A 14,812-nucleotide genomic window follows, 5' to 3' on the forward strand; every position below is an offset into this window, starting at 1 on the left:
TGATACAACTTTGGGCAGTACAACAATATTGTCAGGTGCCATATGAAAAACACAAGTTAGGGAGTTTTAGAGGTCCAAGGCGTCGAGTGCCACTTCTGGATCACTAGACAATTCTAAGTTAATTGTTCCAAGAGTCTAGGGCGTTGGGCACTACATTGGGACCTTTGTTCTTTACAATGAGCACATGGGCATTTGGCATTGGGCACCAATTGTAGGGCATTGGGTGCCACCCTATTTTTGGTTTTAGGAATTCTCGGTAAAAAAATTATTTTTTTCTCGTTAACTGTTGGATCAAGCTAAGTTTTTTTTAGTTTTTTCTAAATACATGATTCTTCACTTTGATCATTGAGATTTTTTATTAGATTTTTGGGGTTAAAGTAATATTACTCAGCATTTTGATGTACTTAATGTAAATATTGTAAGTGAATATTATAATAATGCAATAGAAATAAATGATGTATTATTAATGTTTTAGTTGAATTAAATGATATGTGATGAGTTTGGATGGAAATAGGAAACATATGTATGATAGTGGGTTAATTTAAGATTGTGTGAGAATATGATGTATGAACAAGGTGTGAATGTTGAATGTGCTTTTAAGTAGTTGTACATTTACTTTGGGTTAATATGAATCGTGTGGATTTGAGTAAGGGTTCATAATCTTTATGGTGGAAATGCTAATTATATGAATGATTTGTGAAATGTATTGATGAAATGACTCAAGGTAAAACTATCTTATCTTGACTAGGTATTACACTCATATAGAGGTGGAGAAAGTCATCATATGTAGATTTGGCTTATGGTGAAATCTACATATGAATAATTCACCATGTTATACATGTTGGTTTAAGGTATGAATAACTCACACGTCTCTCAACAACACAAAACGGTTCACCCAGCGAACCTGCATACCTAGAAACATTCCAAAGCGTAAGCCTAATATTTTTACCCTCTTCCTTTACTTCATCTCAATGTCCTTACACTCAACGATTACCATCACCTTAAGGCCTTGTTCTTTTGAGTGGATTTGAGGGGATTTGAAGATAAATTTTTTTGTCGTTTATTTGAGTGAATTTGGAGGTAAATGAGAGTGAATTTGGAAATAAAATTTGTGAGAATTAGTATAGAATTGTATTGACGTGACAAATTAAAAAAATTTATTTTCAAATTCACTCTCATTTACCTCCAAATTCACTCAAATAAACGGCAAAAAAATTTATCTTCAAATCCTCTCAAATCCCCTCAAATCCACTCAAAAGAATAAGGCCTAAAATATCTTGAAACAGTCCCAAATATTAAAAATAAATCAATATCATATAATTAAACTATGTATTTATTTCACTTAATTGAAAAAATCAGAAACACTCGCCTAACCCTAATCTACCTTCGTTACTTATCCAATTTGTTTCTCTCTCATCTCCATATTTTCCCTCACCCACACACAACAACCTGCGACACCACAATTTGTTGCTCTTCTATGTTCGTTCATTTGTTTTCCAGTTTAATAACAAAATAATTGATGATATTGATTTTTGATTAGAGAGCTCTGTTATATATTTTCCCTTCTGATTATTATTAAATTTGTAAAAAACTAAAGTCTACAATAATTTCAATAATTTGGAAAACTCGTTTTCATTAGAGGATTATGATACTTTTGACGCATTCTCGCCTCTTCTCCAGCTTGATTTCTAATGTTCAAAGCAACTCCAACCTTAAAAAAAGGAAATGTGAAAAACTTATAAGTTGATTATAAAAAAGGAAGAAGAAAAAAACTTCTAGCATCAAACAATAATATATTCTTACTTATAAGGTTGTAGTTTTGAAATTATTGTAGATTTTAGTTTTTTACAAATTTAATAATAATTAGAAGGGAAAATATAGAACACAACTCTCTAATAAAAAATCAACATCAACATCATCAATTATTTTGTTATTAAACTAGAAAACAAATGAACAAACAGAGAAGAACAACAAATTGTGGTGTCACAGGTTATTGTGTGTGGGTGAGGGAAAGTATGGAGATGAGAGAGAAACAAATTGGATAAGTGAGGAAGGTAGATTAGGGTTAGGCGAGTGTTTCTGATTTTTTCAATTAGGACTAGCGTAGGAATGACAAAGAAAATGTTGGAATGAGAGAGATGAAAGAAAAATGGTTGAGAGAAATGAAGAGGTGAGCAAAGGTTTTTACTTTTTAGTTTTGAGAATGAAAATTATTAAAATACTCTTAACCTTAAAACTTAGAATCCATGATAGGGTATTTTTGTCTATTAAAACCCAGTACACATTTCTAAAATGTATCAACTGAAAAATAGGCGTACACAAGTTAACAAACCCCAAATATTAATTTCTTTTAAAATTTAAAGTTTTTGTATCAATCTTTTAAAATGTGAATTATGTCTTAGGTTCTGTTTTTAATCAAATTAAATATACATGAACTTATGATAAGAAAGCTTAGCGATTTCTAAATTAACTTGAAAAACCCTTTAATTATCTCCATGTTGTTTTTTAATAATGATATTTCTCACTTATAATAATATAAAAAAATGTAATGTGACGTAACCAACTCATTTACCAATAAATTGAATTTTCCTTTAGTTTCTTTTATTTATCTATCAAAAAAATAAAATTGTCCATTTTCTATAATCTTGTATATACATAATTGTTAAAATATAATTACTTCTAATCTAACATAAGTCTAATAAATGGAATCTTACACCTTATAAAATTAAATATATTGTTCGAATATAACTAGCATTATTTTATTTTCTTAAATAGTTCTTGTAAATTTGTACATCTACTAAAATTCTCTCATTTAAATATGTCTTTTTACTAGAACTCTTCTCGTAACTACTAAATAAAAATGTCAATAATTTTGAAATATTATTTCTCTGTTTTAAAATTAAATTACCATTTTCCTTTTAATTTGAAACACAATTACCATTTTATAATTTTAAGTGCTAGATTTTTGTTCACACATTTATAAGTTCTTTCACAACTGGTTTTAATTCACTTCATTTTATCTCAAATTTTAAATTAAATTACACTATAATACGTTTATAATTATAAAAAAAATTAAAAGTATTTATTATGATATTTGATTTACAGAAAAAAAAAACCCTTATCCTCCCTGCAATAAAATATTAATAATTCAACAACTAAGCAAAGTGAGAAAGAAGTGAGTTAGAGCAGCAGAAGAAGAAACAAGTTCGAAAGGAAACAGAAAGAAGCATTCATCGAATCATGTCCAAAAACAAAGGGAAGAAGAAGAAAAAGAGCGAAAGCGACGAAGACGACGACGTTTTCTACTACCGCTATAGCAGCGTAAACCCTAACCCTACTCAACACAATCCCAATTCAAATCCAAATCCCAATTCAAATCCCAAAACCAATAACAAAGGATCCTCGTCGTTGGCACCGTCCAAATCAACGTTGTACGTTTCAAACCTCGATTACTCCCTAACCAATTCCGATCTCCACACGCTCTTCTCCAAATTTGGCCGAATCGCGCGCGTCACGGTCCTCAAGGACCGCCACACGCGCCTAAGCCGCGGCGTCGCATTCATCCAGTTCGTTTCCCCCGACGACGCGCGCAACGCCGCCGCGCAGACGCACCGGATGGTCCTCAAAGATCGCACCCTCACCGCCTCTATCGCCGCCGACAACGGCCGCGCGCCCGAGTTCATCCGCAAGCGCGTCTACCGCGACACTGCCCGCTGCTTCGAGTGCGGCGCCGACGGGCACCTCTCCTACGATTGCCCGCGGAATCATTTAGGCCCCCGCCAGCGCCCCGAGCCCAAACGCCCCCGTCGTGTGCCCCACCACCGCGATGATGACAACAACGACGGCGGGGAGGATTCTGACGGTGGCGGAGCCGGTGCCCGGTTCGAAGATGATAATTGGGCGTCCGTCGTGGATGACGGCGCCGATGAGAGGCTATTGACGGGAAAGCGTGACGACGATGTTGTGGCTGCGAAGAGTAAGAAGAAGAAGAAAGCCGGGTACTTCAGTGATGAGAGTGATGATGATGACTTTGATGGTTGAGTTGGTGCAATGGAAACTTAGAAGCAATTTTTTTTATGCCTTTGGTGCTCTAATCCAATCACACTTGAAGTATCATTTTGAAGGTTAATGTGAACTTTTATTCTGTAGATTGTTGATATGGAACTCTAATTTTGATTAGAAAACAACACTGGAAACGCCAAATAAACTACATGGTGTTACCTATTTGTTTGATGTTGATGAGAATTGAATGGTGTTTATTTATGGTGTTGATACTGTTCTCCTATCTCAATTGAAGATTTCCTTCAATAATGTACTTTGACTTTTTAATTTAAATCTTTCTTACACAGATTTTCTTGGTGAAATTATAATTTAGATTGGGAAACAATGCCAAAAGTGCCTGAGAATTACGTCTAAGTTTCATCCTTGAATATGCTGTTGCCTGTTGTTTTTATGTTGATGAAAATGGAAGGTGTGTAATTTGTTCCAAGTTTGGAATTTGATAACCACTAATAGTTTGAAACAAAAATGAGGTTCCCTTCTGTTATTGATTGACAACCTTCTCTTTTAAGTATATTAGATTGAGATGGTTTTTCTGTTAGGAGATTCAATACCTCTATTCTGGTTTCTAGTGAAATTTGGAACATAAAATTGAGCATGCTTCATTTATGTTTGTTTCTTCAATGTATTTCTATAGCAATATGCTTGTCTGAGCGTGCCAAATTATTCTACATAAACTGATAATTTATGAAAATATATTTTTAATAAAGATATCAATAGGATTTGGCTCTTCTAAAGTGAGATGCCTACTTTAAAAGCTAAAGCCATTGATAACAAAATCACCGGTTGACATTACATGTGTATGTGTATGCATAACAGTTGCAAAATGTTGGATTATCAGTAGTTGGTTTTCTTATCCATTACCGAGATTTTACAGTGATAGAGTTTTATATACACCCTCTTGTACGTATTTTTCGTCAACTCAATTTAATCATACATTTGCTTTTCAAATATTTAAGTATTCCTTTCTTTTCTCCAGTTGGTATCAAAGTATCTTATTCCTTGTCACCTTAGTTATAAGCCATTTTTTCTTTTTTTGCTTTAAGTGCACCAATTTCTTCTTTCTATGATATCTGAAGTGCTCCCAAGTTGTTTTGTCACTCTTTTTCCATATTCATCATTTTTGTTATTGTCACTCCATTGTTGTATGTGAAATCGTGGAATCGTTATATGAGAAAATTATCTTGGAATCCAAAATTCCACCTTCGAATATTGCATGTTTAGGTAGACACTTGATGACTTGAAGAAGAAATAAAATGTTTTACAAGATATGGTGCGAAGGCTAAATCTTGAACTGTGGAACAAGGTGTGTAAATTGTTATGAATGAAAATTACTTTGAGTGATCTTAAAATGAAGTGTGAAGAACCTATAACCCTTTATTGTAATAATAAATCAACTATCAGTATGACTCTCAAGCTAGTTAGCATGATGGCACAAAACCAATAAGGATAACCAATACTTCATTAAAGAAAAATTGAATGATGGTCTTATCGTTACTTCCCACATTCCATCAAGACATCAATTAACATATTTGATTATAAAGTCTTCCGACAAAACCTATAAAGATAGCTAATAATTCCTCGAAGAAAAATTGGATAATGACCATATCTTCTTACGTTCCGTCAAAATGTCAACAATTTTGTTTATAAAAGTTTTCTCATATAACGATTCCACCATTTTACATAATAAGCTCAGAAATTCATCCACCAACTTGAGTTATGAACAGATTTTGTTGAATAGCAAAAGATATAATCAATTGTTGTAATTATGACAATTAATACTGAGGAGATATTTTGGTAATTATCCCAGAGCTATGTGTATACCCTTGTGGACTGGTTTACTATCAATTCAATTGAATCATATTTTTTTCTCTTCAAATACTTTAGTATTCTCTTCAAACAAGCTCAAGATCTATCCATGCAATCAATTCACCTCTATTTATAACAAAGGTAAATTGATCGAGTTACTTTTAATTCATAGTAAAATTTATACTTGTGCCTCCACCCGGATAAATTATCTTCTATTTACTACTTGTAAGAAAAATTCTAATGCATGGAATTATGAAATCAGAATGCACAAGAGTATTTGGCACCATCAAGTATAAAGAAATATGGTAATGAAAAATATTCTATAAATTTCACTTTTCACAGTATGGAATGTATTCATCAAGTTCTAACTCAAAATGCACAACCTATAGCACATGTTTCTTCGTTTCCAGTTTATTATATACTTAGTTACAATGATGCAAGGAACACCCCAGTACAACTGTTACAATGCACCAAGATATAAGCAAGGAAGGAGGTGGAAACAAAAAATAAGAGTGGTGCATAAGAAAGCACAGACAGAATCGCTGCATAATCTTTGGTATAGGAAGGTACTGCAGTGTCAGAAATGACTAAAATATTCATTACTCTGAGATCTCCTCTTCCTCCAATTGTAATGCCTTTGTTAAGCTGAGCCTATTTTACAAACTTGTCCCGTGGCATACAGAAACATTTATTTGCATCTGAATTCATGTTGCCTTTCTTCATGTGGACCATCAATCTCAGACTGTTGCCTCAGCTTGTTCTTGTTTATCTGGAAGTTGGCCTCTAAGGAAGTCTAGAACTGATTGCCGCTGTGCAGAAGGATTCAAATTGAAATTAATTCCAGATTTGATAAGGAAATCCAGCATAAAACAAACATTTGTTTGTGTGTGTGTTCATATATACTCTTTTTTTACTTGGAATATGCTGGAAAGTTATAACTAGGAATTATTGAAAAAAAAGAGAGTAATGTAGCTTACAATGTACTTCAACTAAAAAATCATTAACTATACCTTAACAAATGTTTGTAGGGTTTGTTATTGTATGTTCACATTTTTGAAATTAGAAATAGCGTACGTCACACAATTTATAACTAATAACTGCTGTCTAAAATTATTAGTCACAATGTGTGTGTGTGTGTGTGTGTGTGTGTGTGTGAGAGAGAGAGAGAGAGAGAGAGAGAGAGAGAGAGAGAGAGAGAGAGAGAGTTAGGATGTACGTTAACTTTGTAAATTTATCTTAAAAACAATTGAATTAAGTCACTTAATATGCATATACATATATACAAGTCATACTTCAAGAATTGAGATAACCGATGTGGAACAAGCGCTACCTAATCAGAATCTATAGTTCATCTTGGTAATTGTCTATTCTAGTGGGCTTGCTAGTTTAACAAGTATATGTGGAGGGAGTGTTGGGAAGTTTCACATTCTCTGTCTCAACTCTTAAGTACAACTTATATACTTGTTATTTCGTCTAATGTTAGTTAGTTTTCAAATGAAATCTGACATGGTATTAGAACTAAGCTCATCTAAGTAAATAGTCTATTCTAAAAGTTTAGTTCTATCAAATCTGATACTTGAGACCTGTTCTCATATATGGTTGTTGAATATTGAACAAAAAAAAAAATTAAATTGACACATCTACAGGATTATCATAAAGTCAACTACAACGTCTATATAAGAGACATGAAATAAGAAAACATTTTAATTTGAGAGAAGAAGCTCATCTCAACCCCTACATCTCCCATGAATGGTTAAGATTAACATATAATCTTCATTTAACTTCTAATTTTTCACTAGTATAGTTTATGATCAATATTTGCTTCAGTCATTGAAATAAAAATGGTCCCTTCACTTGTTATATCTCTTATATATACAGTCTCCTTTGTTTAAGCATCTTACCCGTTGTTCAAGCCCACTAGCTTCAGATTTCAACGTTAGTGATTCCAGTAAGTCTATGGCTTCTTGAAACCCATCAGTAGCTAACTTTTCCTCCCCAAGATTTCTGTCCACATCCGCAACTTTTGCAAGAGAAACAGCAACATCTAGAACCTATAAAGTTTTTAAAAACAATGAAAAAGAGAACCAGTTAATTATCAAAATTACGGTTGAGTTGTTTCAGAAGAAAATCAAAATAAAACTGCAAAGTATCAATAGTCATAAAAAAACTCATGGCAGACTGTAAAGCTGGGAACATAAAGGGTGAATTTTGCCTGAGATTTAATTTCATAAATTTCTTCCATATCTCTCCAAACTTTTAATAAATCGTCTTAGGTGGTCAACTTATGACATTTTACATCAATCTACAAACCAACATAGTAAAGCTTGCACCAGACCCAAAGAAAAGTAAGAGACTTGAATGATTACATAAAATAAAATAAAAGGTTCAAACAAACTGCATTTAGATAGTAATATCCAACCTGGGATGGAACTTTAGAATTCTGGTTGACAACATCCCGGCGAACATCCAAAGATTTAAAATAGTAAGATCTTGCAGCTTGAAGATCTCCATCATAATATTTAAGATCTCCAATTTTGTTAAGCGAAACAGAAAGTGTATGTGTAATCTGTAGGACAAGGAATTTAAAATATTAAATTAACAAACAATCAAACGAGAAAAGTGTTATGTTGAAGTTTGAAAAAAGCAATGTTCAGATGAAAAGACCTCCATATCATCTTTTGGCAACTTGGACAGAAATTGAACACTTTCTTCAAAATAAGAAACTGCAGAACTGGCATCACCCATTGCTCGGCTGCAAAAAAAGAATGTAGGTCGGTCACAATCTACCTCCATTAAACATGTCACAGAACAATATGCTTTCACCATTTTGTTATAGAGTAAAAAATATTATTAGAGAAGAAACAAGTGAAGATAAGGCATAGAAAAAGATAACTGGAAAAGAAAACAAAATGACAGACAAGAAAGTGTAAATAAGACAATAAAAATCTCTTTAAACGTCAACTTTCAAAACCTCTCTAAAATAATGATTAGCTAAGCACCAAAAAAAAACACACAGCCATAAAACAAAGCAAGGCTATAGTTCTCTAAATGTATTAAACCAGGCAATTATTTAAAAATACAAATTTGCAACCATGCAATAAGTTCAAGGACCTTTTGTCACACATATAACCCAGAGTAATGATGAAGCACAAACACTAGAAAAAAAAAAGAAAAATTAGAACTCCATCTGATTGTAGTAATTTACACTAGACACCAAAACACCTACGCTAGCAAATACAAGGCAAACAATTCTAATACGCATAAATAGTCAAAACTGAAAATTTCTCAAAATTTAAGATACATTTATCACTAATAATTAGTTTGATTTGTACTTGATTATTATAATTCAATATTTCCAATTTATCTTAAAATCACGAAAGGAAGATAATAGTGACAAAGTTATTTAGATCATAATTAGTCACATTAAAACCTCAAGTTTTTGTAGATAATTATTAAATTTTATAAGCAATATGTTTCTTTTACACTAAAATGATGTCACATTGATTTCAATAGCAGATCTAGGATTTACATACATTTATTTAAGTATAGATTTCTATCAGAGATACTAAACTAAACTTGCCTTTAAGATGATTGGTCCTCAATACTTTCATAACCACCTTGATTAAGTATTCAGATTTATTCTTGCAGCCCTTAATCTTCAAGGAACGTTGAATTTTAGCACATCAAAAAATATGTATGTGTTTTGAACATGTGGATTGGAGATGTTAGCAATATAAAACTAATTTAGAGTCTTAACATAAGGGTGTAAGTAATATCAGTCACCTTGACTGTTTTAATTTCTAACTAATCTCCTGAACTTTGATTGAGTTTCAACTGAAGCTCATGACATGATGTCATCATCAAAAAGTCACCTTGACTGTTTTCATCCCTAATCCTGCCTTAATTGAAGGTTACCAAAGTTGGTTGTCAATGTCTCAGAAAAAAGCTACCTACAAAGAGATTGACCAGGAAGGTTGAATGCAGCAACTTAGTGTGTAGCCACCGAAACAACAACTCTTAGGGATAGAAATTCTACATCACTATAGATAAGGTCTAAACAGTGCTTATAAAGCTTGGAAATCCTTACTGTACAAGTCATGAAGTAGAGTCAGTTCCTAAGCTCAACTCCTAAAATGGTATTAGAGATTGTCCTAGATCCATTGTTGGACCACCTGCATTGTCATGCTCCAAGCTCATAACCTTCGGTGTGAGGGTATACTTTCGAAAGCTGCCTTAATCAATGTCACTCTTAGTCCACCTTAAATGCAGCTTGTAAAAGTTGGTAGCTAATGTCTAAGGAAGGGCTACCTATGATGCTGCTGACTAGAAAGGTTGAGTGAGACACTGTTGTGTGCAGCCACTGGAGCATCCATTCTCGGGAGCTTGAAATCCCATATTGACCAAAGATGTGGCCTCAATAGTGCTTATGAAAATTGATTTACCATACAAGCTGATTGAGAGGTTGAGTTAGACCCTAAAGCCCAAATTCCAAGACTCATAATTTTCTTGATCACTTCAGCAACTCAAATAAAGATCATGAGTGTTGTTGATTATATGTTAAACCCATCAGATAAACTATATCATAAATGACAATCTCCAACATCTTGTTGGATAAAAGCATATTTATTTGGTATCTACTTCTATAATAATTTAAATAGACAAGTCAATCCTAGGAATTATCGTCCATTTGCCTTTTCTGAGATAATTTGTGTACAACTTGGTCCTTAACTTTACAAAAATCATATTAAATTAGTCCTCTCAAGGATTATAGTGAGACAAATAATGGTTAACATGATACAACCTGTACATATTTAGCGACTAACTCTTGCACAAACAAATTCGAGGCTTTGTACAACTAATTCATACACAGACACATATCAGGACTAAACTATGAGATGGGAATAATTCCAAGTACTAAGTTACCTGTTCACTCTTTAAGTCAGAGCTGACTAATTAAATACAGAAATTTCAGGGATTTTATTGAGTCACCTTGACAAAAAAAAAAAGTGAAATGTTTTCCTTCTCGTTTGCTTAAAACACATATAATTCCTTCATTTTAGTGAATTATAGAAAAGAAAATAGAAAACAACTTAGCCATAACCCAAGTACTTAGGATCATCACTCAAGGACCATTTCCATAAACAGTCAGGAGTTTGCACATTAATTTTCCATCTGTACTTATGCCAGGTGTTCCTATTTCTTCTGTCATTCTTTTGTGATCTCTGTTTAGTTATATTCAGGTTCCCTTACTATTTTGCTCCAATGCCTTTGTATCTAGTAGATAACTGGTAGATAATTCTATACTCAATAAATAAAACTCATGACAGATATATATAGTTGTGCCAAAAGTTCTTCATTTTTCTTCAAGCACAAATCATTTACGCAAATAATATCTAATCAGTTGTGCATCTGTAACAATAATATTCTACATACAGTAAAACTATCAAATACAAGAGAACAGAGTGTGGTAATGAGAATACTGGAATGAACAGGAAATAAGAGTAACAGACTTATTAATCAGATGCTCTGTGAGTGGTAGGGAAAGAAAGCATGAACACATACCAGCAGTCACCAAGCATACCCAAGACTGCTCCAAGCTGGGAACATAACTCTGAAGTGTTACCAACTTTTTCTAATTGATCACGAATGTCTTCAGCACAGAGGTTGAGTCTTGATTTGGCACTTTCTAAGTTCTGAGCACGGAATGCCTGTTTTGCATTGCATATAGCAAAATACTCACTATCAAGTGGTAGTACAAACTCAACAAAGTTTAAATTGTAATTTAGTAAAACAGAAGGTAGTAGCTTCTCCAGAGAAACAGCTATTGACACCAATGTCTCTTCCAGATAAAAATATTTTCCAACCCATCCAATCATATATAACAGTTTAGTATCTATCAAAAGTTATTAGCATCAACGCCAATTAAATTAAGGGCATGCAATTTCAAGAATCTTACACCATTTAATCGTTCATATATAATAAGATCCAACATTAATATTTGAAAAGGCCATACATACCCTCATGGCTTGTTGCACTAAGAAAGAACCTCTTTCCAAAGAAACATCCTCGTAGATGACCTGTTTACTCTCTGTAGCTTCTTCTCCTTTGTCTGAACTAACAGACCTTTTGATCCTAGCATGACCTTCAATAAAGCGATCAACTACACCTTGAAGATCAGCATCAGGCTCAATCTTCACAATGTCAGCCCCACATAATGGACAGTCCTTAAAGCGGGATATGCATGATCTAGTTTCAGACAAGTAGAATATAAGAGATGAGCGTATGCTATTCATCATAGATTCAAGATATAAACACTGGACAAGGTACATACTTGCAGAAAACATGAGAACAAGGCACACATTTGCTGGTGTCAAATAAAAGAGCCTGGCACACTGTACAGCTAAGAGGACCAATCTTAAACGATTGTGAATCATATCCAAAAGGGCACTTTGGTGACGCACTAGCTGAGTCATTAGCCTCTTTCTTCACCTTACTATCAGACTCAACCTGATGTTTCATAGAGTTTTCACCCGATTTTTTGGAAGCATTGTTATCATCAGGGCGAGCAGCTTTGACAAATGGGCAAACTGGTGTCATATTCATCAAGAACAAGAGCCTGCCAAAACATAAAAACAAAGAGGCATTGTTATCATCCTTTTACTCTATTTATTTTAAGTAAAACTTTCTAAACAAATAACAGGTTTCCCAACCATTATCCTAAGAATAATAGTTAAGGAAACAATATAGTTTTTTTTATAAGAAATCACAGAACAGGCATTGTTTACATTAAATTCTACACATTTCAATTAAACTTTTCACTTGTGATTCCTTCTGATGCATTTGGTAAAAAGGTAAAAAATAGGATGGATCAAATGAAGAGAAAGAGTAAAAACAAGAGTATTTGGTTTAAGAGAAATATAAAATTTCCAGATAATTGATTCATTCAATAGTTGATTTTGCTCAACTTTATAACAGGTATCTTATATATGCAAGGTCTTCAACCCTATGTCTAAATAAAAGCTGCAGTTCAAATGATAATAATAATAATAAAAAAAAAAAACAACGTTAACAATCCGTCGACCTTATTTCTTCACCATATTTCCTTGAGCAATCGAAGCCTTGAATAAAAAAATAAATGTAAAACAAAAGTCATATTGGAAAAACAAATGCACCAATCCTCGTCAATTAGACATACATTTAAATCCTATCAATGATTTACACGGTGAACTTAATAATTCAATATAAACTCTCTTTTTTACTGCAAAGACAACATCTAAGGAAGAGTTCCTCAAACCTAGGAAGTAGCAATAACGCGAAAAATTGCATCACAGATGAACTTTTAAAATTTGCAAACCCCCTTGTGCCCCAATTATTTTAGAATCATCCACTTCCCAACTGGGTACATTGAATCAAAAACAAGATTCAATTTTTATCAAAAAAAGTAAAATAGAAATCCCTTTCCTTAATTTGCAGATTTAAAAAGGATGAAAATATTACAGTATCCAGGGAAGCGAAGAAACTAGATGTTGCAGAGAACGACGTCGTTGCAGCTGCTATGGTGTTCTTCTTCCTTCGTCTTTGTTTGTGTGAGGCAGATAATCGTTCGATGGTTCTCAGAAAATGTGGATGACGATGATGATGAAGTTGAAAGAACCTGTACTTTATATTTTGGTTTTTGGTCCCTAATTTGTTGCGTATTTCTAAAGTGACCACATATTTACGTTTTACTAATAATTAATTTAATTTAATTTAATTCAAATACTGTTTATCTCCCTGTAATATGTTTGTTAAGACTTAAATTAAAAATTATATTTATTCTCTTGTAAGAGTTAATTTATAATATCCCATACATTATTAAGGTCCTAAATTTAACTAAGTTTTGTGTTCGTTCAATCAAAAATAAATACATACCCACATGTCTAAATGATTTCTAAAACATAAGAGAAAAATTAAGAAGAACTTGCATTTATACCCTTTAATTTTAATTTTGAAGTAAACACTCATTTGGTTAGTTTTAAAATACTTTAACATATATTTATATATTAATTAATGGTTCTCACCTTAGGGATAGTGTGTCAATTAGATTTTCATTTTTAAAAAAGTTTAAATTTTAATTTTAAATTTATTAATGAATATCAATAAAGTTCTTTTATGTTGACGTCATTTAAATAATTAATATTGAATGATTAAACATGTTTTTATGACAAATTATATAGACGTTTTATATGAGAATTTTGTGTGCAACTAAATTTTATTTTAAAATTCATTAATGAAAATCATCAAAGTTCTTTTATGTTGGCGTCATTTAAATAGTTAATATTAAATGATTAAACATGTTTTTGTGACAATTTATATAGAGTTTCACATGAGAATTGAGAATTTTATGTGCAACTAATTTATTGGTATCTGAATTCTCAATAAAGATATTGGTCAAAAAGAGTTAAAAATATAACTAAAAAGAAAGGAAGAAAAATTGATCAAAGTTAAAAAAAATGAAAAAAACAAAAAGTGCGTGATAGTTTAGAAAACAAAATCATATTTAATTCATAATTATAGTAACATTATTAGTTTTAAATAAAAAGTACTTATATTTAGTATACATTATCATAAAAAAATTAAATTTAACATTTAAATTTTATTCAAAACAATTAAAGTTATTTTTTAAATTTCAATTTTTATATTATACAAAATTAATTTATTATATACGTAATAATATATCTCCAAAAAAGTAAATTTAATAATTTAAAATGAAAATTTTGTGAAATTTTTTGAATAGAAATGTGATATATAAATTTGCAAGAGAATAGCTTGGATATTACTTTGGCTTAATACATTTTTTGTCCCTCTTTAGGGAGGCAATGTTCAAGTCCGTCCTACCTTTTTTAAAAAGTTTAATTTGATCCCAAGTTGTGAAAAAGGTGTACAATTAAATCTTTTTTTGTCA

The 14,812-nt window shown here is 32.1% G+C and overlaps 2 protein-coding genes across 2 annotated transcripts; one reads left to right on the forward strand and one right to left on the reverse strand.

The window, feature by feature from the left end:
• The first annotated feature begins 3,154 nt into the window (after positions 1–3,154).
• U11/U12-31K (RNA recognition motif and CCHC-type zinc finger domains containing protein) lies at positions 3,155–4,270 on the forward strand. Its single transcript, XM_047308885.2, has one exon. It carries the CDS (start codon positions 3,241–3,243, stop codon positions 4,039–4,041), a length of 801 nt encoding a protein of 266 aa, XP_047164841.2. The 5' UTR covers positions 3,155–3,240; the 3' UTR covers positions 4,042–4,270.
• A 1,889-nt stretch (positions 4,271–6,159) lies between these two features.
• On the reverse strand, positions 6,160–13,523 carry LOC124834232 (zinc ion binding protein). The gene is made up of 8 exons (XM_047308884.2): positions 13,366–13,523; positions 12,200–12,484; positions 11,886–12,114; positions 11,431–11,576; positions 8,533–8,620; positions 8,288–8,434; positions 7,770–7,919; positions 6,160–6,677 (listed from the first exon to the last, which is right to left on the reverse strand). Exons 2-8 carry the CDS (start codon positions 12,469–12,471, stop codon positions 6,606–6,608), a joined length of 1,104 nt encoding a protein of 367 aa, XP_047164840.2. The 5' UTR covers positions 12,472–12,484; positions 13,366–13,523; the 3' UTR covers positions 6,160–6,605.
• Between the last annotated feature and the right edge of the window lie 1,289 nt (positions 13,524–14,812).

The sequence above is a fragment of the Vigna umbellata genome, chromosome 3 (genome assembly GCF_029865625.1).
Source record: "Vigna umbellata cultivar VRB3 chromosome 3, Vumbellata_1.0, whole genome shotgun sequence".
Lineage (NCBI taxonomy): Eukaryota > Viridiplantae > Streptophyta > Magnoliopsida > Fabales > Fabaceae > Vigna > Vigna umbellata.